General features: G+C 38.7%; 2 protein-coding genes across 2 annotated transcripts; both read right to left on the minus strand.

Moving 5' to 3' along the window:
* Positions 1–9,014: 9,014 nt before the first annotated feature.
* Positions 9,015–10,146, minus strand: apoc1 (apolipoprotein C-I). Its single transcript, XM_007557289.2, has 4 exons — positions 9,975–10,146; positions 9,636–9,704; positions 9,398–9,533; positions 9,015–9,318 (listed from the first exon to the last, which is right to left on the minus strand). Exons 1-4 carry the CDS (start codon positions 10,129–10,131, stop codon positions 9,255–9,257), a joined length of 426 nt encoding a protein of 141 aa, XP_007557351.2. The 5' UTR covers positions 10,132–10,146; the 3' UTR covers positions 9,015–9,254.
* A 5,671-nt stretch (positions 10,147–15,817) lies between these two features.
* On the minus strand, positions 15,818–17,738 carry apoeb (apolipoprotein Eb). Its single transcript, XM_007557290.2, has 5 exons — positions 17,649–17,738; positions 17,430–17,495; positions 17,188–17,341; positions 16,821–17,108; positions 15,818–16,734 (listed from the first exon to the last, which is right to left on the minus strand). The coding sequence occupies exons 2-5, from the start codon at positions 17,470–17,472 to the stop codon at positions 16,422–16,424; spliced, it is 798 nt and encodes a 265-aa protein (XP_007557352.1). The 5' UTR covers positions 17,473–17,495; positions 17,649–17,738; the 3' UTR covers positions 15,818–16,421.
* Positions 17,739–22,533: the final 4,795 nt, after the last annotated feature.

Raw genomic sequence — 22,533 nt, forward strand, 5'->3', positions numbered from 1 at the left:
ATGTTCTATATCAAAATGTACAATAAGTAATCACAGAAATATGTGACGTTACTGCAACCAACATCAGAATCATCCTTCTCTCGACTGATACCTGGTTTTCGATTCTCATCCCTTCTCACGTCAAGTTAATGTAAAACATTAATGTATAATTTGTTTCTCAGTAAAACACTTTGAAATGTTTTTTTTTTTCTATTGAAATGTATTATATCATAGAAATATCTAACTAAAATGTTTCAAAACATAAAATACTAAGGTTTGTCTGCCACGGCCACAGCTGCATGCATAGAAGTAACATTTGCTTAATTAAGGGAGATATGAGTCAGCTGAGTTCTTCTCCACTCAGTTAATTTCAAGAGATAAAGGCAGCGAACACAAGCTCAAAACAAGGACCAGTCCCAGGCAGGAAAAGGCAATGCAATGAAACTCAAACTCAGTTTTATACAGTACAATGACGTGTCAACAAGATTACAGTGGTGGGTCAGATACAGTTGTTTTCCTGTCCCTAATACATACGTCACTGCTGCGTTGGACACAATCTATTTAATATGACATAATTGGTCCTTGTCTCGAAGAGATACTCCATTGACGCACTTCATTATCAATAAAAAAAACAATGTTCTGAAGAGAATCATGCTCTGTATATGCCTGTCTGTGAATGCCTTATCTGCTGAATGATATTCCTGTCAGGTCTGGCTGTATCTAAAACATTGGGTCACAGCTGATATTTTATACATTTCTGTCTCCTTAAACTGGCACTTTGAAAAGTACTCATATCCCTCTCACAGGCGTCTCAGACTCCACTGCGATTGATTGATTTTCCACCTCAAGAGCCGAAATCTGGTGTATTTTCTTGGAATTTAGATAGATCACAACAACTTTTTATATTTTAATTTTGAAAGTGCCCCCCATACAGTCATCACGTATATATTCAGACCCCTGGTTTAACACTTCCCCACAGTATAATACGGTGACAACCATGGTTTAATAATAAACATGGTGTGTTCACGGTATGTTACATTACTCACCCAAACACCTTCTACCACAGGCAATGTCCCCTACATGGCAGAAAATTATGTTGGAAGTTCTTTTAGCTTTCCTTCAATAATCTAGCCAGTCTGTCACCACTGCGGTTGTATCATGTTACCTTTATACTAATTATGTGACCTCTGATGGCAGTTGCTTGTGCAGGATATCATTTAGGGGGTTAAAAAGTAAAAAATGTGCTTAATATAATTTTTTGAATTTAAAAAAAAAAATCCATCATAAAAATATATAAACACAATACTTTAAAAGTGGATTGAGCTTAAGATAAAGAGCATTTTCAACAAAGAAATGCGTGCTTTCACTATGAATACAGTTTTACTAAGTTTAAGGTGAAATTGTGACTAATTGTTAAGAAGCTCATAATGATTTTGTAAAGTTTTCTACAAGCTGAAGTTAACAGTTGAGTCCTTCTCTCTGTAACATCTACATGTTGGTCGAAGTCTGAGCAAACAACGCAGCCTGATCATGTGATTCAGACTCACATGTCGTGTCGCTCAGGGCAGTTTGTGTCCAGCTGCAGGGTTCAAAATGTCAGCGAAGCTCTGGGTACGATCCAGTCCTGCTGAGGAGAAACACTAAAGCTGCATACTTGTGCTGTCACTATAAGCCTGCATCGTGTTCGGTCCTGTCTGCTGTTAGCGTTTTTTGCGTGAAGTGTGTTGTGTAATTGGAAAATAGGAACTTTTTGTTTGTTTGTTTCTTTCATTTCAGTGCAAAAGCTGTGCTCATCTGCTGTTTGTCCTAAATTAGGTAAAAAGCCACAAACCCTCCCCAGGCTGTTGCACAATATGCTATCATAAAACTAGCACCATGTTGTAATGATGCATCACTAGATGCAAAAAGATATTTGAAGTGCTGGATCAGCACATGCAGCTTTTAAGCAGCCATTTGTAATATTTATGTGATCTTATAAATTGGAGGCTCAGAAGTTTTTGTTTTGTTTTGAGAGAAAAACACAAAATGTTCTGTGTGCAAAATAAACATGCGCATTTACTTCCTGGAGTGTCGTCCAGCTAACAATTAGTGCATCATGTTTACATTTAAAATGCAGGAAAAGATACTCATTTTTGTGAAATATTAATTAATTGGCTAAACTCAAGTGAGGACTGATAAATGTTCCCATAATGCAACATGAATGACCTTTAGGTGGTAACCAAATGAATGTAACAAAATAAATCTGCATCATTGTTTCTGTGGAAGTGATTTTTTAATGAAGGGATTTCTGGACACCTTTCGTAGTTTTCAGCATGTTTTATTGAACACGCACACGCATACGTACACAGTCACACAGACACTGTTAGTGTATCAAACATATAACACTGCACATGCAGAACTTGCTCACATGGTGACATGTTTGCCATGCTTGTAACTCTGCATGATCTGGCAAAGACATTGATTTAGAAACAGGCAAAAGAATCGTGTTTGCATTGAGTATTGCTCCTCTCAGGCTAAACCGGTGTAATTCTATCAGCTATCATCTATTACAGGCATCTGACATGCACTTCCGCTTTAGCTGGTTCTTTTTGAATTATTGTTATTGTTATTGTATTACTCAGCGGGCATGTATTGATCCAGGTAGACCTTGATCTGGTCGATGGCTTCGCTCAAGCCGTTTCCGACATGGGGGCGCAGGTATTGTTCGTACAAACCGAGCAGAGATGCACGAGCTCTGTCCACCACTGGAGCTGCTTCTGCGCCCAGACCACTGCAGGAATAATAATAATTTAAAAAAAGTGTACTTGTTGAAACGTGTCGCCTAGAAAAACCTCTGTGTGCTGTTGTCAGCAAAAAATTAACAGATGCTTCTGATGTTTATCAAGAAATAATGGTTGAACTAAGCACAAACAAACAAACAAAAAAAAAAACTAGACATCAAGACGTGCTTCAAATTGAAACTCTTAGAGACCACTGACCTTGCAACTTTGGCAACTGCTTGCAGTTCAGGTTTGTCTCTCAGAGACTCGATGAACTCCCTGGTGGTCTGTGCTTGCTCGGTCTGTCCAACGGTACCCTGCAGCTTGCCATAAGCATTGACCAGTCTCCTGTAGAAAGTAGCTTTCAGGCTCTCATACTTGTCGACAAGTTCCTGGCTTGGTGCAGGAACCTGACTCAGGCTCATGGAGACTAAAATAAAGCAAAAAGAGTTGAACTATTATTTGACAATGAATAAAAGAAGTAAATCCCAAATTGTTCAAAGAAACGTTTCAATGTTTCTGTGTATAAATCTTGCAAAGCAACGTTTTCAGTATGCTACGGCAATATCAGGGAACGTCTGTAGTTTTACTTTTCATCTACTTCATGCATAATTATTCAGATGGAGTTTGCATGTTGCCTTACCCTGAAGAGCGAAGACAAGTGCGAGGACCAATTTTGTGTTCATCTCTGAAACAAGAAAGAGACAAAAAAAAAAATAAATAAATACATGCAAACCTTTAAACAAATAAAATGATACAAATATATATTTTTTTCTGAAAAGTTTTGCTCACTTCTTTTGGGCAAAAGTGAAATATGCTTCAAAGAAGTGAGAGTTATGCTCGTTAACAAGAGCTGAGCACCTACTGTGGTTGCTGGATGTACAGATCCAAGACGTGACAGTCTTCTCTGGAGGCGAGTTGCCTGTAAACCACAGCTCACATCTGGACGAGATGATATAGGGGGGACTGCAAACAAACGTCATCTGGTGATATTACACACACGCTTGTATCCGCTCATGCAAACACACACACACACACACACACACACACACACGCACACACACACACACACACACTCAAAGGCATCCACCTACAAAGTCCAGTGTACATGGCTGTCCGGGGCGCATGTGGAATTGTGGTTGTGCAATGTTTCTGAGATGTACGTTTATCTGCATTCAGATGGTAAAATGCAAAGGGGGCGCTCCTGATACTGAAGAAATTGTTTCTTTAGAAAAAAAAAAGATGGTGCTTGGTGGGAAAAAAACAAGAAGAAATCTTTAAATTGGCCCATTACCTTCGGTGAAAGAAGATAATGCTGATTAGATCAGCATTTTCCAGTCAGCAAGTCTGTCAGTTCGGTAGTAAAAGTGGTCTGTCATTCCTGACCTGTCTGGACAAATTGTGTTAAACCCCAAGACTTCACCTTTGAGCCTGTTAATTTAAAACAAACACCTTGGAAGGTGATGTGTCTGTAATTACTTTTATTTATTTATTTTTTTTTACCTTTTACCTCTTTGTGCATTCTTTCTAGCATTTGCATGACTGTCTGAGTAAGACTCCGTCACTCACCATCTATTAGCAAATAAATGGATTCCTTAAACCGTTTTGATGTTTTGATATCAAAACAGTTTAATAGAGCAGCTGTGTGCAGTCAGTATCTTGCAGTAGGTACGTTTTTTTTTTTTTATTTCAGTGGAATCGTGAAGCAACCAAAACTAGGGGTTTTGTCCCTTTCTGTGTTACAGGAACTCTCTAAGTTACTTCCCTGGCTGAGATTCAGTAACTCAAAGTTTCACTTCTCTCCATCAGTTATGCTTTTGAAGTCTGTGACTCTTCTTTAGACATCATCATGTTGTTGCATTGACATATTTTGAGTCCAAGTCATTTGTGCTGAAATGAAATTACACAGAAGTGGACTTCTTTTTGCAGTCTGCACTTGCTTTTATTTTGGAGTAGAAGAAAAATTAATGAAATTGTACTGCTTGATTTTTTTATTTTTTATTTTGTTAAACTTGTGTATCATTTCCTTCTGCTTCACAATTATGTATCATTTAGGTCAAATAAAATCCCATTAAGTCGTTTAAATTCACCACTTTCTCCAATCTCCCACAATAGAGTTCACTTAAGAGGCAAAGTTGTTTTAATTAAGTTTTATTTGATTATGCCATCAGTCTTTACAGTCATCAAAAGTTGGGAAAACAGCAGGAAATTGAAAGTAAAGAAGTGAAAGTAAAAACTGATAGTAAAGCAATTTGTTTTTCTAATTTTCAGGTGCTTGATGAGTAGGTGGTATGTCGTTATCAGCGGCTTTCTGAAACTTCTCCCACAACAAACTTCTTATTTTAGAGGCCCACTCAACATAGCCTCCAGCCACTGGTTGGATGTGGTCTTCATAATAAGCGCTAGCGAAGCCAAGCACGGTCTCTCCAATGGACTGGATTTTAGCTTTGGCTTGCCTGTACACAGATCAAAATTTAAATTTTTAAATGCACACAGAAATATAACAATAACGATTATTTAATTCTTTGTCAAAATTTAGCAAGAACCCCAAAGTATTAGTTTTTTTTTTTTTTTTCTCAAACACTTCTTCCATTTTTTTTTTCTATTTTAATCACACTCAGATAAAGAAATTGATACTGGACAAAGATGAATGAGTGAATATTAAAGACTACTCAAGTAAAAATGGAATTTATGCAAAGACAAAATCATTGCAAGCAACTTGGTTCTATGTAACACCCGCCACCCATTCTTAAATATAAGTCAGCTGTGATTAACTGGAGTTTTTGAGATCCTAGTTCAACTTCACCAGGCGCTTTTAGGCCTGATTACTATCAAACTTGAAGAATCAGAAAACCTCTTAACTACAACCTTGTATTTTTTACATCTTGATAAGTAGTCAGCAAGATCTAAAAAAACTCACTTCAAAAACAAACAAACAGGAGAAAATAAAGCCACTGATTCTATCAATCCAGAAAGGGTGTCAAAGGGAGGGTCTTTATCCAGAAATAAAGGGGAAAAATCTTCTGAGGAGTGGGCAGCCCACCAAGATCACTCGAAGAGCACAAATAAGATTGATAAATGACTAAGGACACCACTATATCTGCCTCTATATGGCAACAGCAACAAAACAAAATTAACCCTTGGGATTGGCCTAGTCAAAGTCCAGAATTAAAGCCACCCATTTTTCAAAACTCTCCTCAATTATTAAAACAAATTTTCAAAGAACGATAAGGCAAATATTCTTCCACTGTAACCTAAAAGGCTCGTGCTAGTGATCAGAAATTCTTGAAGGCAGTTTTTCAGGTCAAGGGTTATATGACCAGTTATTAGGTTTTAGATTTACTTTTCCACAATTGGACCATTTTTGATTTGATTATTTTTACTTAATAAATTAATTTGTCATTTAAAATCTTTTTTTTTTGTTTCTGTGTGTGTGTGTGTGTGTGTGTGTGGGTGTGTGTGTGTGTGTGTACTTAGGTTATTCTGGTGTGATTTGTAAAATTAGTATATGGATCTGAAACATTTAAGAGTCACAAAAGAAGAAGAAATCTGTAACGAAATATATGATCTTTTCAAGCTACTGTGATTTCAACTGAACCACTCAAAAATAGGATTTATATTCTTCTGTGAGTTAAGTGCTCCAGGTTTCCTCCACAAATTAAAACAAGCAAAAACATCAATAAATCACCCAGCTCTGTCTGCCAGCCTCTCCAGTATTCCTCTGGAGTCTGGTTGCTCAGGGGCAGCTGTCTGTGCCGAAGTCGGGTTCCATGCTGCAGGTAAACAAAGTCAAGTGAAGTAAATCAACTCAAACTCAATGCCATAAATGAAAAACATTGATAATGAGAATTTTGTGTGATTTATTTTTTAAGTTGTACCTTGCAGGAGAAACAAGAGAAGGAAGATTGCCTGAAGTCGCAAGTGCTGAAAAAAAAAGGAGAAACACGTCCAGCTGTCAGTTTGTCTTCTGCTAAAACCATCAGAACGTCACAGTAACTTTTACTGACTGATTCAACAACAAAAGGCGTTTTTACGTCTCAAGTTTTTACATTACTACTAACACAATTACAAAAAAAGAAGCCGTTTTTTACCATTTTTCCTGTCTTTCATCAACAGAAATTAAGCGAGTCAAATCTTATCAGGCTGCTGTATTTGATTTAGGTTGGTGCAAGAGTGCGAACATTGGTCCTTACCGCAAGATCATTGATCCTGCGCTTGTTTTCCTTTTTTTCTCTGCTTCAATATTTTATTGCCAAATCGGAGAGTGACAACAAGTAAAACCCACTCGCTGAACCTGTTCCAGTGAGTGGGTTTATTTTTCCAATCTGACTCCTACTGTTTGTTCCCTCATAAAAGCAAAGACTACAAACACGTGCAATGCAAAGACATTTGAAGTAGCTGCCAATTCTGGGCATTTAAAAAGCTTAAAACTCAAAATACTTTTGGAGCCGTCTAGTTTAATCTTTCAAGTATCACATTTTGTGTTAATTTAGTGTAGTTATATTACATTGCAGATTGTTGTGTCAGCAAAGATTTGCAAAATGCTTCTTTTGTAAAATCACGGGTTCTGAACTGCTGCCATCTTCTTTAGGGCCTGCGTTAGCTGTCGATGCGCCCTTTGGCTTGCATATCTCACCCCATTTGGCGAGTGCTGAAATGTGTACAAACCAGGCAAAGTCTCCAAAGAAGAGATACGTGTTTTAGTTAAGACGAGTACAAAAAGATCATTCAGGGGTCAGAGTCCACCTCATATTGATTTGAGTTTTTGGTAGATACATGGGCTTTTCACCTCACTTGTTCTAAATGGAAGCAACTCTGCCTGAAATGTTATTTTCTAGTAGACCAGAATACTTAAAAACCTAGTTTCTCAGCCATGTAGCACAATTAAGAATTTTAAACCCTTTCACCTGGGACTCCATCATTAGGCCCAGCATCCCTTCAGATCAGGGAAGAGAGATGCTGGATAGAACTGGAAATTTTCAAACAAAAACCTTCAACGACGCAACAATAAAATCCCAAACATGTCACTTAAAAGCTTTTTCACCAAGCTGACTTAGCGATCTTAAAGAAACCGCAGTTGTGGAGGTCGGCGCCATGTGACAGAAACCTGTGGCCTTTGTGTAGAAGCGGCTGACCTCTGCCACTGTTCTCTTCAGCGAAAAAGATTTCATTGAACCTGGATAACTGGTGAATTATTAACACATCATAAACAGTGACTTTATACCAGGGGCATTATGAAATGCCCAAAAAGCTACCATGTTGGCGTTTGCCCTTTGGTCCTGACAACCGACAGAAATAAACCGTTATCTATTAGATATGTTTGATATGAGAGGTGTTGGATATGGCAGTATGTTGTGCATTATTTATTGCTAGATTTGAAGCACAGAGGGGACCATCTTGGTGGTACATATTTTCAATTAAATTTAGACTTACACTTATAGCTGCAGCACACAGCTAGGCCTTAGTCTGAACCAGTGGCTTTCAGTCTTAAGGATCCAGTGGGTTTTGAGTGTCTTTGTTCTCCAGCACACATGATTAAAATAACCTTCTCAGCATGCCATTAAGTACTGCATTAGTTTGCAGCAAGGAAACACCTGAAACATGCAGGACAGTGAATCCTGAGAGCCACAATTTTTGGTCTAAACTATTCAGTTGTAGCTTTGGCTGTATGATGAGGGTAGTTGCTGGAAGGCGACTCCTCCACCCAACCTGCTCCCCGATCCATCTGCCCATGATCTTTGAGTATGTTGCTGTCCTGCTGAAAAAATGCATTTCGTGGTGGGGATGATATACTCTGTATCGTTTTGCATGTAGTTGAAAAAAATGTAATTTGAATTTGCTTATTTTCCAGTGGCCAATGGCAAAATGCAAATGGACATCAGAATGTCAGAATTAGAATATGGCTTTCTTTCACAAATTCAGAAACGCTGTCGTTCCTCCGGAGAATTCACACTGAGTGATTATCAACAAAATCTTCAGCTCTGAGAGAAAATATTTGGTCACTGTCTCTTATCATCCTATTAAGTGTTTTTTTATATATATATTTGTGTCCTTCTCTTCTTAAAACTACGTTTTTTAAAAACTAAATTCTTTAAATGTCTCCTTTCTTATTTATATTTCATTGCAGCAGTGCAGAAGCAACCAATCTGCTTATTTTAGTTCAAAGTGTCATTTGTCTGCTGACATTATCTGAACTTTTGTTATCAGCTCAGTTTGTTCTGTTTGCACTTGATCATTCAGTTAAATCTGAAGAAACAAAATCCACAAGGGGCCTTGTTGTTTGTTTAGAAGTTCTCACTTTATTTGTACAGAAATATAATGATATAACAGAACATTTTATTCCATTCCATGTGTTTTATTGCACTTTTACACAGTTTTCCCAAAAAAAAGATCACAGGCTAAAAATTGGCAGAAATAGGTTAGTTTCATCCATTTTGTTGAGCATCGTGACTTCAGCCTTGAGATGGTGTAGAAGCAAGTCATCTGTCAGCGTGGGCGTCGGGAACAGAGGGCAGGTCATTGACCGGCCATTTCATTTACCTTGTTCTGAAGCGCACGGAACTTCTCTGAGAACCAATTCCTGTGAAGGTTCAAAATGAAATTTGAGTCGTCCACTTAAAAAGAAAGAACTTACACGCATTTTATGTGTATCGGTCTACCTGGTGTTCTCTGCAAATTCACTGGTCGCAATGGTGTCAAAATGCGTCTTGGCTTTTTCAGCTACATTCTTGCCGAACTCTGTGATCTGATCCCCAAAGTTTGAGAACTTTTCTGCAAGTGAGTCATCCTGAGCCTCTGAAAGGCAGTGAAAACAACAATGACAATGAGAATCTTCATACAAGATGATAGCAGAAAGAAACATGCAAGACTTTTCTGAATGAAAACATTTAGAAGCACCTGTGTATGCGACAAGAGCCAGCAACAGCACGGCAGCTGCAAGATACAGTCTCATCTTGACTTCTTTTCCTAAGGATAGAAAGCAGAGAAATGCTATGAATTTGCATTAAATTGCAAGCACAGATGTTCTTTGAAAAACATTGAAATAGATTGTTTTTCTCCAGCAATCACATTATTTAATACACAATTAAAGTTTAGCTTTCAAAGAAGTGCAGAACTTTCCAAAAAATAAAAGGTTCATTATTTATTTTTTTTTCCTTACCTTCTTATTTACTTATTGTTTTTTCAGCACAAAGTTACAAAAACATAATTTTTTAAGTGATAAAGTGTAAAGCATACCTCTTTTCTGTCTCTGCGCAGAAAAAAAAAATGGTGTGTCTTGGATGGTCAGAGTGTCCCTGCTTTTTATAAGCCTTCCCCGTTTCAGGAGTGTTATGCAAAACACCAGATTTAGGTCAACACGTAGACGCGATGGCCTTGAAGAATCCCTGCCCATTTCATTGATCTGCACTCATATAACTGCATTAAAAAAGCTCACAGGCGAAACAGGCCTACTGTAAATAAAATGTTGCACAACTGGCGCATTTTGTTGAAATGGTGAGCTTAATTCACAAATAATGTCTTGTGATTACAGGGAAAACTAGAAGAAAAGGGAGTGAAATTTTCATCTGATCCATCAGCAAAAACATGGTTTGAACAGATAAGCAGGGAGGTGATGTAGACGGACAGAGTTCACTGCTGACAGAAAAACAGACATGAGCTATGTGTAAGCTACTTTGGACCTGGATAGTTGCCCACAGTTAACTCTGTGTCAAAAAAAAACTCCACGTAATAACTTGACAAGAGTGTGTTGAAAGGCAACTGGACTTTAATAGTTTTTTTGTCTTATATTACAAGATGTCACTGTTTGTGCCTTTTATGCGCCCATCCTGACTCTAAGAGTGATTCTTTTTAATATGAGAGATTGTTTAAATACGCAGCTCAATTTAAGAGGACATGGGTCCCTGTGATAGAGCTAACCTTGGTGCTCTACACAGAAACGTTAGTTTTACACATGCAGATTGCAATCAACTCAAAGTTAAGTATAAACTCAAAGGTTCTAAGGCGATGTCCAAGTAAAAATAGTTATTTTGAAACTAACCTAGTATTTGTCCTTTTATTACAAACCTCCAAACATCTAGAAAGGCTGGTAGTCATGCAAAAAGCGTTGCAGTTGCTGTGGTAGACCTGTGTGTGGTGACATCAGGCAGTAAAAACTGAACTGCACCATAAACAAAGGAGACCAGAATTCATTTAGTGCTTGCTTTTGGCGCATCTGGCAATTTTGTGATCAATCGTTAGGCTTCTGTTGGTGAAATTATTCTTTCCAAGTTGCATCTATACAAAAATCCAGCAAATTAAACTGTATCAAATGTACAGATCGCATGGAATAATAATAGTATACAGCTAAATAAAATTACTTGTGATGTTTGGGTATTTTCTGTGGCCATTTATCTCCATAATTTATGAAAATGCTTAATTTAGTATATGAAACAAATTTTGTCTCATAGATATGAAGTTGGAAGTGTCTAAATTGTTACGTATATCTATGAAATGGGCTTATAAATTTGTGAAGGGGCATGATGACCCAGAACCCATTTTTTGTTGCTTTATTAGTTTTTCATTTGCCTCTCGAATTAGAAATGTCATTGCAACAGTCTGGTTCGTGCACACCTTCCGTTTTTAAGAAAAAGGAAATGACCAAGACAGAACCACATGCAGCTTAGTCTTCCTGTCAGCTTGTGACGGCAAAGAGACGCACAGTCGACGCACTGCAGTAACCCACAATTAAAGCTTTTTATTATACATGGCGAATCAAATGCACAATCTTGACTTCAGCGACAATGGTCATTCTATTGCTAATCACTGCAACCAGCCAGTCCTTTTGTTATGATGAAAAGCCCACAATTTAGGCTTTGACATTACGATTAGGGTCCTGAAACCCCAAATTCTCGTCTTTTGTTCAGAAGAGGCCAATTAGGTGGAAGTATGAATCCTGAGCTTGCGTGCATTCGAGCACCTCTTGAATAATTGTAGGAGGCATCGGGTGTTAAGGAGGATGTCTACTGTGCTTCTAATTTGCAATAATGAGCTTAAGAAAGGCCTGTTTTTGTGTTTTGCCCAGGCCCCCGTGGAGGCCATTGTTGTGTGCCAGCCCTAAAGAGCACTGAAAAACGAAGTGAAGAAAGAGATTTCAAAAGGAGGCAAAAGCACCACGGGGATGTTTTAGGAGAGGTTACTAGCAGTCATGGGCTAGTTACCACCTGCTTTTTTTTTTTTTTTGCTGTTTTCTTTTCCAGATTGTTGCTGGGCAGTTCTCAAAGTGCAGACACCCTGTAGGAACAGACTGAGCAGAAGTGCTGAACAAGCAGACTAATTGTGGTTTTCCTGTTTTTTACCTTTCATGAGTAATCCTCAAAACAACTGGCAGCTTACTCTAGGAGTTTCACTCTATCTGCCAGAAAATGAACACAGCTTCCCTAAAGAGAGTGATTTCATGAGTGGTAAACAGCTGCTCATTGTGTTAGTCATTCTTTCACTTTGAACAAAGTGCCCCTTCACACAGAAAGAAACTGTAAACATGTTTTTCATGATCTTGTGAAATGATTTTTCTTAGAAAAAAATCCACTTTTTCTAAATCTGCCCACAGTTTGTAGTGTTATATCAGCAGTTCCCCTTATTAATTTTGATACAGTACAAATACAAATTGCTCATGTGTAACAGCACACAGAACCTTTTGGAGTTCTGAACTTCAAAAGTTCTGTGTCCTATTCACAAAAGCATCCTGCAAAAGTATTCTGAACCTTGAAACTTTTCACACTTTGTCAATGTCAATAATATTTTCGGGGAGTATTTTTATCTGATACACAAAAAACAGTGCATTATTGCAAAGCAGAAGATAACTGGTTTCAAAACTTTTGATAAAAATATGAAAAATGATAAATCAATTTATATTTTTTAAGAACAACCTTTTATTGTAAATAAAAGCAATCTTGCAATCTATGCAGACTGATCCCAGTCATATTGGATACGCCATCAAATTTTTAGGTCACAGAATCTCAATTGAAATTGGGTCTGACACATTCTAATATCTGGATATGATTTGATCTGAACCATTCCACTTGTCGCTGTCGCTGCCTGTCCCGGGTCACTGTCCATCTGGACAGTGACCCTGTGCCCTGTTTCACGTCTTTCACAACCTCTAACACATATTTTAGTTGCCCTGCATTTAACTCCCTCCATGTCCCCATTATTTCTGACCAGTTTCGATGTCCCTCATAAAGAAAGGAGCCTCTGTCACACTGCCACTAAGATGGTTCACTTTGGAGTGTTTAAGATGATGGTTTTAGTTTTCCTCCACACATCAGATGTTGTGTTTGGACCTAAAGGTTTAAATGTGCCCCTTTTGACCAAAGTACCTCCTTCCCCATGTTTGTTTTAGCTTTTTGCAACATTTCAACAGTCTCACCACTCTTGCACAATAAGCTGGAAATCATGTTGAGAGAGCCTCCAACCTAAACCAGAGACCTCTGGCCCTGCTGCAGAGTTATCAATGCTCTGATTTATGATATTCTTGCCTACCTTCTCATTTTAGGTTGAAGGCCAAGTCTTGGTAGGAATGAGGTTGTGCAATTCACTTTCCGTTTCGCAATAATGGATTGACTAATTCTATATGAAAGGTTCAAAGTTGATATTTGATATTGCAGAAAGGAATCTGCAATATCCCAAACTATTGGGATATTGTCCAGATTTTTAAAGTGTGTGTAATAGCTGACCTGCAAATAGATTCTTCCACCAGATCTTGTCTTGTGTTGCAGTGGTACCATACTTTTTTGGGTGATAGATGCTCTGTGAGATGTCCAGTGCTTAGGATTATTACTGTTTTACAAATTCCTCAACAACTTTATCCTTGACTTATTTGATATGTTCTTTGGTCTCTGGGGCCTTCACAGAACAGATTTAGGGTGCATTCACACCAGCCGTGTTTAGTCTGCTTTAATTTAACTCCAGTTTGTTTGCCTTGAATTTGTCGTTCATTTGGCGAGGTGTGATTGAGCTATCAAACTCAGATGCAGATCAAAAAAGCTGACTGTGGTATGCCTACCTCTTGGTTGAAGTGATTTGAATGCATGTGAATGCTAAGGGGACCAGAGACCACTTCAAAAGCACTAAGTGGATGAAAGTGGACAGAGTTCTGGGTAAATACAACCAAAACAAGTCTAGCGCACAGGTGTCAAACTCCAGTCCTCAAGGGCCACTGTCCTGCAGTTTTTAGATGTGCCACTGGTACAAAACACTGGAATGATATTCTTCCATTTAATTACCTCCTTCTTGTGTAGATAAGTTCTCCAACGCCTTGCTAATAACCTAATTATTCTATTCCGGTGTGGTGAAGCAGAAGCACATCTAAAAATTGCAGGACAGCGGCTCTTGAGGACTGGAGTTTGAGACCTCTGGTCTAGAGCTGGCAGAAGAAATGGACCATGGTCTTTTACCAACTACAAAAGAGAAATGTTATAATCGCTATTTTCTGACGCTATTTCATATTTTATTTTGCATTTCGTGAAGAAGAAAGTTTAGCTCATTGTCTTCTTCAGAGGTTTTCGTCTCACTACCTTCAGTGGTTCTCGGTACAACGCCGCCACAAGCAAAGGCAGAGGGTTCGGTTCGTTCGACAGTGCAGTGTAAAGGTGAACGGCACCAGCTGAAAATGAAACAAATGTTTTTGGCTCTCAATCTTGTCATAATAGTTTTCACACTTAATAGTGTACCTGACTATCTGGTGTGAAAACATCCTGGTTATATTACACACAGACAAACTGTTTAGTATTTGAACAACTTTGAAAACAGCTTTGAAAAGGAACTCGGTTTTTTTTTATTTTTTATTATTATTATTTTCTAAGGAGTGTCATAATAAAAGAGTCCAAATATATGCAAAAAATGAAAACTGTCTGCCAGACAATGTAAATTCCCACTCTGGATATTTTAAGGCAATTTGTTGGAACCATGTTTGGAAATTTATGCAAAAGTCAGACACAATGCATTCATTTCGGTCTTGTAAATCAAGTATTTCCCTTTCATGAAGTCTCATTTTCACATTTTGTTTTCATGAGGCATATAGTTTATCTAACTCTCCAACTAAGAAAACACAGCTGCAAGTTTGTGCAGCACGGATCCGTACACAGGGGGGTCAGAGGACGGATGTTGGTCAGTGAAGGGGGTGAATGGTGTCCCCTACTGGCCTCTGCTCTGAACTTCAAAGGAAAAGCCCTGCTGAGTTTGACAGACATAAAGAAGTTCTCAAACTCAGCAGGTGCAAATGCTTATTTTGATGTTATATGCATTCAGCACAGCAGAAACCAATGAAAAGGCTTGAATATGTGCCAAGACTTTCTCAACACATCCTCTTATGTAACAAATGATCATGTTCAGGCACAGAAACTTAACGGAAATGTGAAATGGTATGACATGCAGCCATCGATCTCATCCCAAAAATGAATGAGAGCATGCATGAGGTCTGTGTGTTTGTTGATCTGAGTGGCACATCTGTTCAAACCTGCATAAGTGCAGATAAAGCTGGAACTGGTATAATGTCACTGTAAATGGCACAGCTTGTTCCCAAACAACTGCTGGGATCGAGAGAAAGGAATCTGAAAGCAAATATGAACAAGTCTGAACTGGACACCAAAAAGGTGGGCTTGAGGATGCAGGGGTGGCACTTAGTGCAAATACAGTTGATTTGTGATTAGAAACAGCGGAGAAGAAAAGCCTTCATTTTGGTCTTTATTCTTGTATTTTATGTGAAGATGGCAATAGATATCTTGTATCATTTTCTCATGCTGCAAATGTTGAGCAAGAGGTTGGCTAAGATATGGTAGTTCATTTTATGGAAGGTCCTTATTAAACTGTGAAATGAAACACTCACCCAGAAAAAAGTCTTTGTTTGATTGCGTTAAAGTTAAGTCAGTCATCACAAACTGAGAAAACACTTGAGGTTGCTTCGTTTTATAGTCAAAATACTTTGAAAGTGAAAAGGTCATTTAAGACCCCTCTGAAGTGAGAGTGTAACCGGATCTATGTCATTTTAAATAATGCATCAGTCTTGAATGTTTAATGAGAGAAACAAGCCATGCAAGTGAAAACATCTTTTCTGAATTCTTTATTCACTCAGACTTGGAGGTTACACTGACAGAGAGCAGCATTGTGGGCTTACATCATGAAAAAATAACAAAGAATGCTTTCGTAGAAAGTTGTTGCAAAAAGACTGTCAGCTATGCATGAAGTCAGTTTATTGTCCACTCTTCTATGAAGTACAGCAATAACTAACAGACAATACAGAGTTAGATTTTAGCAGTTCTGCCCATGTGCAAAGGAATTAGCAGATGCCTTGCTGTATATGAATCCATCATTTATTCAGTGCATTTATTGAAATGAAAGACAGTTGTGTGTAAAAAAAAAAAAAAAAAAACTTTGAATGCAAAACTAATGAGGATAAACACTAGTAAAGTAGAAAAAGTAACACATAAAAAAAATTGCTCTTTTCTGGAAGATATACTCTTGGTGACTGAGATACTTGCATAAAGGGAGTGTAAAGAAAATAAAGAAAGGAGATGGTCTACCTTCCCTCTGTTTAAACCCCTCTATCCTGAACATAAGAGCAAAAGAAATATACATCATCAGTAACTTCCATCTTCATTCCTTCCTCTGATACCACCAATCATTTACAACCTCAATAACCACTTTTCTTTATTCAGTGGCGGTCTCCTTGACCTTCTGCATGACATTCTCAAGGTGCTCGCGGACCTGAGTGGCGTACGGGGAGAGCAGCTCCGTTAGCTCCTCCAGCTTGCTGTCCATGGAGGTGCTCAGCTCCTTCATGCTGCTTTCCAGCTGGGTCTTGATGGTCTGAGCCTGGGTCTCCAGGATGGTGGAGATGTCCCTCAGCTTCTGAGCGGCGCTCTCTCTGGCCTGCTCCACGTAGGGCTCAACGCTCTCCTTCACGGTGTCTAGGTTCTGGTTGGTGCGGGACTGGATCTCACTCATGTAGGTGGTCACAGTGCTTAGGGAGAGAAAGAAAAGAGGGGAACGTTTAGGTTACGTGCGAGTGAAAGCTTTATTCAGACAGATTCTCGAAACCCAACTTACTCTTTGATGTCTTCAGTGTCTTTGGTCAGGCGCTTCCTCAGCTTTGTTGTGTAGGCGGTGATGCGGTCGCGGATGTCACCTGTGTTCTCCTCAACCATGGTCTGGAGCTCGTTCAGGTACTCAGTGCTGCGCTCCTTGGCATCTGTCATGTCTTTCTGCAGTCTGTTAGCCAGAAGCTGGAGATCCTCAGGGATCTGGCCTGGGGAACCTGCGGTGTAGGTGGCCAGCCTGCTATGGATGCCGTCTCTGTATGTTGTAAGCTCACTCATGGTCTCGGTGATGAGAGTTCTGGAGAAATCAGACCAAACATCAGAATACTGTGGTCCCAATGGCAGAAAGGAACATGCAATCAGAAGACATCACTCACTCCAAGTTCTTGCTGAGCTCAGGGACTTTGAGGTTCGCCAGGACTCCATCGGCTTGTTGGTTCAGGTCTATGATGTACTGCAGGAATCGTTCCACACTGTTCTCCACGCGGGTCATGGAGGTCTCAGCCTGTCGCACAACACGGCCATTGCAGCCTACAGTGGATATAAACACAAAGCATTAATAATTAGAAGGAAAAAAAATTGCATCGTGTGCTATCTGGCAAAGCAACACAAAACCTACCAGTGATGACTGCCAGAGCGAGGATCAGAGCTACAGCCTTCATGGTTGCTGAACAGAAAGATACACCTGGAATATAAACAAAAAAAGCAACAAAAAAAGTTCGGAATTTGCAAAAATGCAGCAGCTAAATTCAACAATTCAGAATCAGATCAAGGCGAACAGCCTTTTAAGTTTTTTTGTTTTAGTTAGTTTAATTTATTTCTTCCTTGCATCACTCACCTGAGAGGTTGAGCTTCCTTCGTGCTCCCAGGATTGTGGCGGAGGGTTTTTATAGTCCCAGGGTGCCGCTGCTGTTCCGCGTGGAACGGGTGGGGTGAAAGAAGGAGGAGGAGGAGGAGGAGGAGGAGGATGGGGGGGTTGATGGGGTGAGTGATTGCTCACGCTCTCGCTCGCGCGTGCGTTCATGGCGTGATGGTGATTTGTCTGCACAGATCCGCGTGTCCTTGCACGCAACGTGCCACCAGCGACACCGCGTCCGAAGTTCTCAGCAGTTTGCATGGCTGGTTAGAGGCGCTGAGCGCGCTGCGTGGCTCTGACACGAAAGCAACAAGGTGAAAGTTAAAACCTGCAGCGGGGTCATTCATTCATTCTGCAGCGGGATTTTCAACGTCGCATTTTGTCCTCATAAAATTGACAAGACGTTAATTCATCAGATTAGAGTACATCGAGAGACACTGTATTAATCCCAGAAGGTAGATTATTTTGTTACAGTAACTTAAAACACGAACGATTGTAAAGGTTTAGACTTCAGGGGCGCAACCAGAGCTGGATACAGGGGGCAAATCCCCCAGGCTGTGTCCAGAAAGTGCCAGCGCTTTTTGTTGTATTTAGTATTTTTGGGAAAATAGGAATAAACACAAGTTAGAGTAATGAAATAGACATTTGAAATTCATTGTCTAAGAGTAGTAAATCAAACAGCAAACAAACATTTGTGTATAATTACTTACATATTTACAGCTGAAGTGAAATGTGCAGTGAATCATTCAGTCAAATTAATCTAATGTAATTGTTATGTGAAATGTAAAAAACATGAGAAGCTGAAAAAAAGAATTAAGATACACCTTTTTGGCATTCATGAGCTGAAAAAAACAGAGTGATCTATGTCAGAAGAAATATCTGTTGTTTTTTTCTTGTTTTGCACAAACATGATTTATAGTTTTTATATTTGTATGTCTCTACATTTTACACAGAAAGTCAGTCTGAATGCTTTCTTTGCTGCTCTTTTTTGCTGGTTTGTGTTAACTGGGTTTTCTTACTCTGATTGTTGACAAATCAGTTCTCAACCAAAAGCATCATCTAACACCAGGATGTAAAGCAGCTTTTCACATCCACATTTTAATTCAAATGACCTGCATTAGCATTTATCGCCACAAAGAGATTACCCAACCATCTCCATCACAAATAGCTCCCTTTATATGCCAGTCTCATGTTTCCAACAGTAGATATGTGATTCTCAAACAAATAGGACGTCCTGATGGCATGATGTGCATGTGTAGGCTTGTGGGATGGAAATCCCATGGTACAAAAAAAGGATTAGAATCAGGGAACATTAAGTGTGGATGCCATGGAATAAAATAGATGCTACGAAATCGGCTTTACGTCAAAGAGTGTAAAAGAAAAGTATATTGCAAAGTGAATAGAGGTTTATGGTTAAAGAAAGTACTTATTACAACTTGCTAAGCAGTAAATATTTGTGTTGCTGCACAAATGTGTCATGGACTGTGTTGCTACTTTGATTATAGTCATGCTTCATCTTTCAGTCAGACAAGTATATTATTTTACCGCTCTAATTAGAGCCTTACAACATTGTTGTTGCTTTTGCTGCCAGATACAAGTGGAACAAGAAAAGACTCAAAATCCATAAACAAGAATTAAATCTTTAATGCATAGCTGAAGTGATCTGTTGAACATTTTGAAAGAGAAACCAAGTTAATGTGTGGTGCTTTGCAGTCATAACTTCATAATCAGAGAAGCAATGCATGGTTTTGGGTTTGTGGAACCCAGACTGGCTATGTGGCCACCTTTAAACATCTTTGCCCTTTAGAACTTGACCGCTTTGTTGTTAGATTTTTAAGTTTCTGTTTAGTGTTGAAAATGTGCAGGTAATTGGTGCGAGGCCACGATAACAGGACCGTGTGATAACTGAGTGACGTCACTTTAACTATCCAGTGATTGGTAAAGTGTAATAAATTGCCTGGCTGTATTCTAATGAGAAAACTTATTTACTTTCCTTGAAATGTGATAACAGCAAACATACCTAAAGCCCTTTGATCCTAATGTTCCAACACAATAATGATTAATGAGGGTTTGGAATGAGTGTCACACAGAAATCATGACGATAACCAGCCTATTCCAGAAAGGGAACGCATTGAAAAATCTTGTTTTTAATCTCTTTGGAACACATTAAATGTGGTAACAGTAGCACCAGCAAAAGACGTTTTCTGAGAAAAGTTCTTACAGTCAAAACCTGCTTCCACACACAAAAAAAATCAAATAAATTTGGTGCCTGTATTGTGCAGATGGAATGTGTTACCTCTAGCACACAACACACAAAGAAGTCAGAGTTTAGTCAGGCAGATCATTTAGGGTTGAGTGCTCAGTTTTTGTTTTTCAGGGGCATTCGGGACAAAAGGCCGTACAGAAAAGGAAGTGAAAGGGACGGATTCAAGAAGACATATGAGGTAATACAGTGAAAATCTGACAGAGTCATCCAATCTGCAGATGCTTCTTCTTTTGCTCCACGAAAACACCAAACGTCTGATGTCAGGGGTCGGCAGGCAGAGCACTGAACGAACGTAACCCCAATGAATGTGTTTTTTGGCTGATGGAGCTTTAGTTACTGAACAAAAGGCAACTTGTTTGGATGTGTCAGTAAGGTTATCATAGGTTAATTAGAAGAACATGTTCACGTTAATGTAGATAAACATGTTTTGATTTCTGCACAGGAAGCTGCACATTGTCAAAGTCTTCTTTATGCGTTTGCTTTGTTTGATATGGCAAAAATGAACTCAAAAAACTTCTTACCATCGGATTCTGACTCAGAGGTATCAGCTGATGGGAGTAGAAATAAATCAAATGTTAGGAATTGCTGAGTTTGTCATTGTTTTGAGCTCAGCTAATTTCAGGAGGAATATGTAATCAACAAGACTGATGTGGAAAAACACCATATAATGTGTGAACTGTTGCATTTATTTGGATATGCATCTTGGTGCAAGATGAGGAAAGATGTCTCTTTAAGTTAGTGCTAAAGTATTTATAAAAAGTCTTCTGTCCCTTTTCAGATATATATGTACTGCCCTGACAGATGCAGTGATAAAAAGTGGGAATGATTTCCATCCTTTGTTTCCACCTATCAAAAAAGAAGCATTAAAAGTAAGGAAACACAGTTGTATGCTTTAACTCACTTCTTTATTTCTATGATATCTCTTTTTTTTCTTCTCATTTTATGTCATTAAAACCTGCAACTTTATTTTACTTGTTGTCTTACTTGATAGACCAACTCAAAATAGCACATAATGATAAAACAAAAGGAGAATCATGATTTTTAAACATTTTTAGAAATAAAATCTTGAGTTTTTGAGTGCTGTCACAGCGAGTCTTTGTCTGTTTACCAACTTTGCACACAATGTTTTACAAATTCGTTGCAAAATAGGTCAAGTTAAGTCAAATTATAAGATGAACATCTGTAAACAATCTATAAGCCTTGCAGAACATTCTTGATTGAATCTGGTCTGAACTTTGATTGGGACGTTCAAACACATGAATCTCTTCGATCTGCTTCAGCCTAAGAATTTCTTTGCCATCCATTTAGCTACATCCTTCTTCCCATCAACTTTAACCGGCTTCTTGTCCCTGCTGGAGAAAAGCATCCACACAACCTAATGCTCCATGAGGTTGGTGTGTTCAATACAGCTTTGCAGTGAGATTTCCAACAAACATTATTTTAAATATAAGCCAAAACATGGATTTTGGTGTCATTTTAACAAAGCACCTTCTTCCACATGCTTACTGTGACCATGCATTAATGTGTGTGACCCAGAACCCAACTGTGTGTCCCCTGGTTAGGTTTTCTGCCTTAAGGAGCATCTTAAAAAGACTAATGTGGAATATCAGTGCTGCCAAAAATTGGCTGAAACAAAAAACCCCATAACCTGGGTTTCCAAACAAGTGTTATTTGGGTTAAAATGTATTGTCTTGTTTCTTGTTCAGTCTGTGGAGGGTTAACAGTGTTTTTAGGTCCTGTAACAGCTGGGGGCAGAACTGAGGAATGTTGTTTGCCACTGGGTAAGTCAGCGTGGGAGTAATCTTGCTGAAGGTTTGGAGGCACGAAAAGAGAAGTGATTTAGAGCAAAAAAAAACACAAAGAAGGATCAGGATGTGTTTACGAACATCCAGACTTGCAGGTGAAAACAAATTTGAACATGCCCTCCACAAGAGAATGGTACGAGGGCGTGGAGGCGGGTGTTGGGGGGCAGCTTTTGTAAGTAGAACATAAAAACAGCGTGTTACTCAATTCTTTCTCAGTATTCATTAATGCCTTTACTTATCACTGATGTCGAGTGTTAAAGACAAGGTGTGTTGTTATTTTATAAAATTTGACAATTTTTGTTAGGTGTTAAAGCAGGGTTTAATTCAGGATTTGACGTATCATTGACTAGACTGAACACTTTATTTTATGCTAAGGCCTCATTCTCCTTACCCTGCTTTAGTTACAAATTCTTTAATAATTAAAAAGGTTCTGATAAAACAAAATATATTTTGCATGAAATCTATAGCTACTTTACTAAATTCACTCATATGGTCTGTTTCGAATATGCCTGTCTGAAACTCGCAGCTCTTTGCCGCTGCAGCACCCACAGTGCCTGGCAAAAGTATTGGCAAAAGGACCATGGTAACTTTGGAGGAGCAGCACTAATCCACAGCTCATATTGACAGGAAAACTACTAGTAATTAGGAAGAGTTGTATGCAATAAGCCACTTTTCCGTCTAATACACGTCACACATCGATGTTCTTTCAAAACCCTTCCCTATAATGGAACATAAGAATTAATTAAGCATAATTAAGTAAGAATTATGTATAAAGCTTTTCTTTATATTTCTTTTC

The sequence above is a fragment of the Poecilia formosa genome, unplaced genomic scaffold (genome assembly GCF_000485575.1).
Source record: "Poecilia formosa unplaced genomic scaffold, Poecilia_formosa-5.1.2 Scaffold87, whole genome shotgun sequence".
Lineage (NCBI taxonomy): Eukaryota > Metazoa > Chordata > Actinopteri > Cyprinodontiformes > Poeciliidae > Poecilia > Poecilia formosa.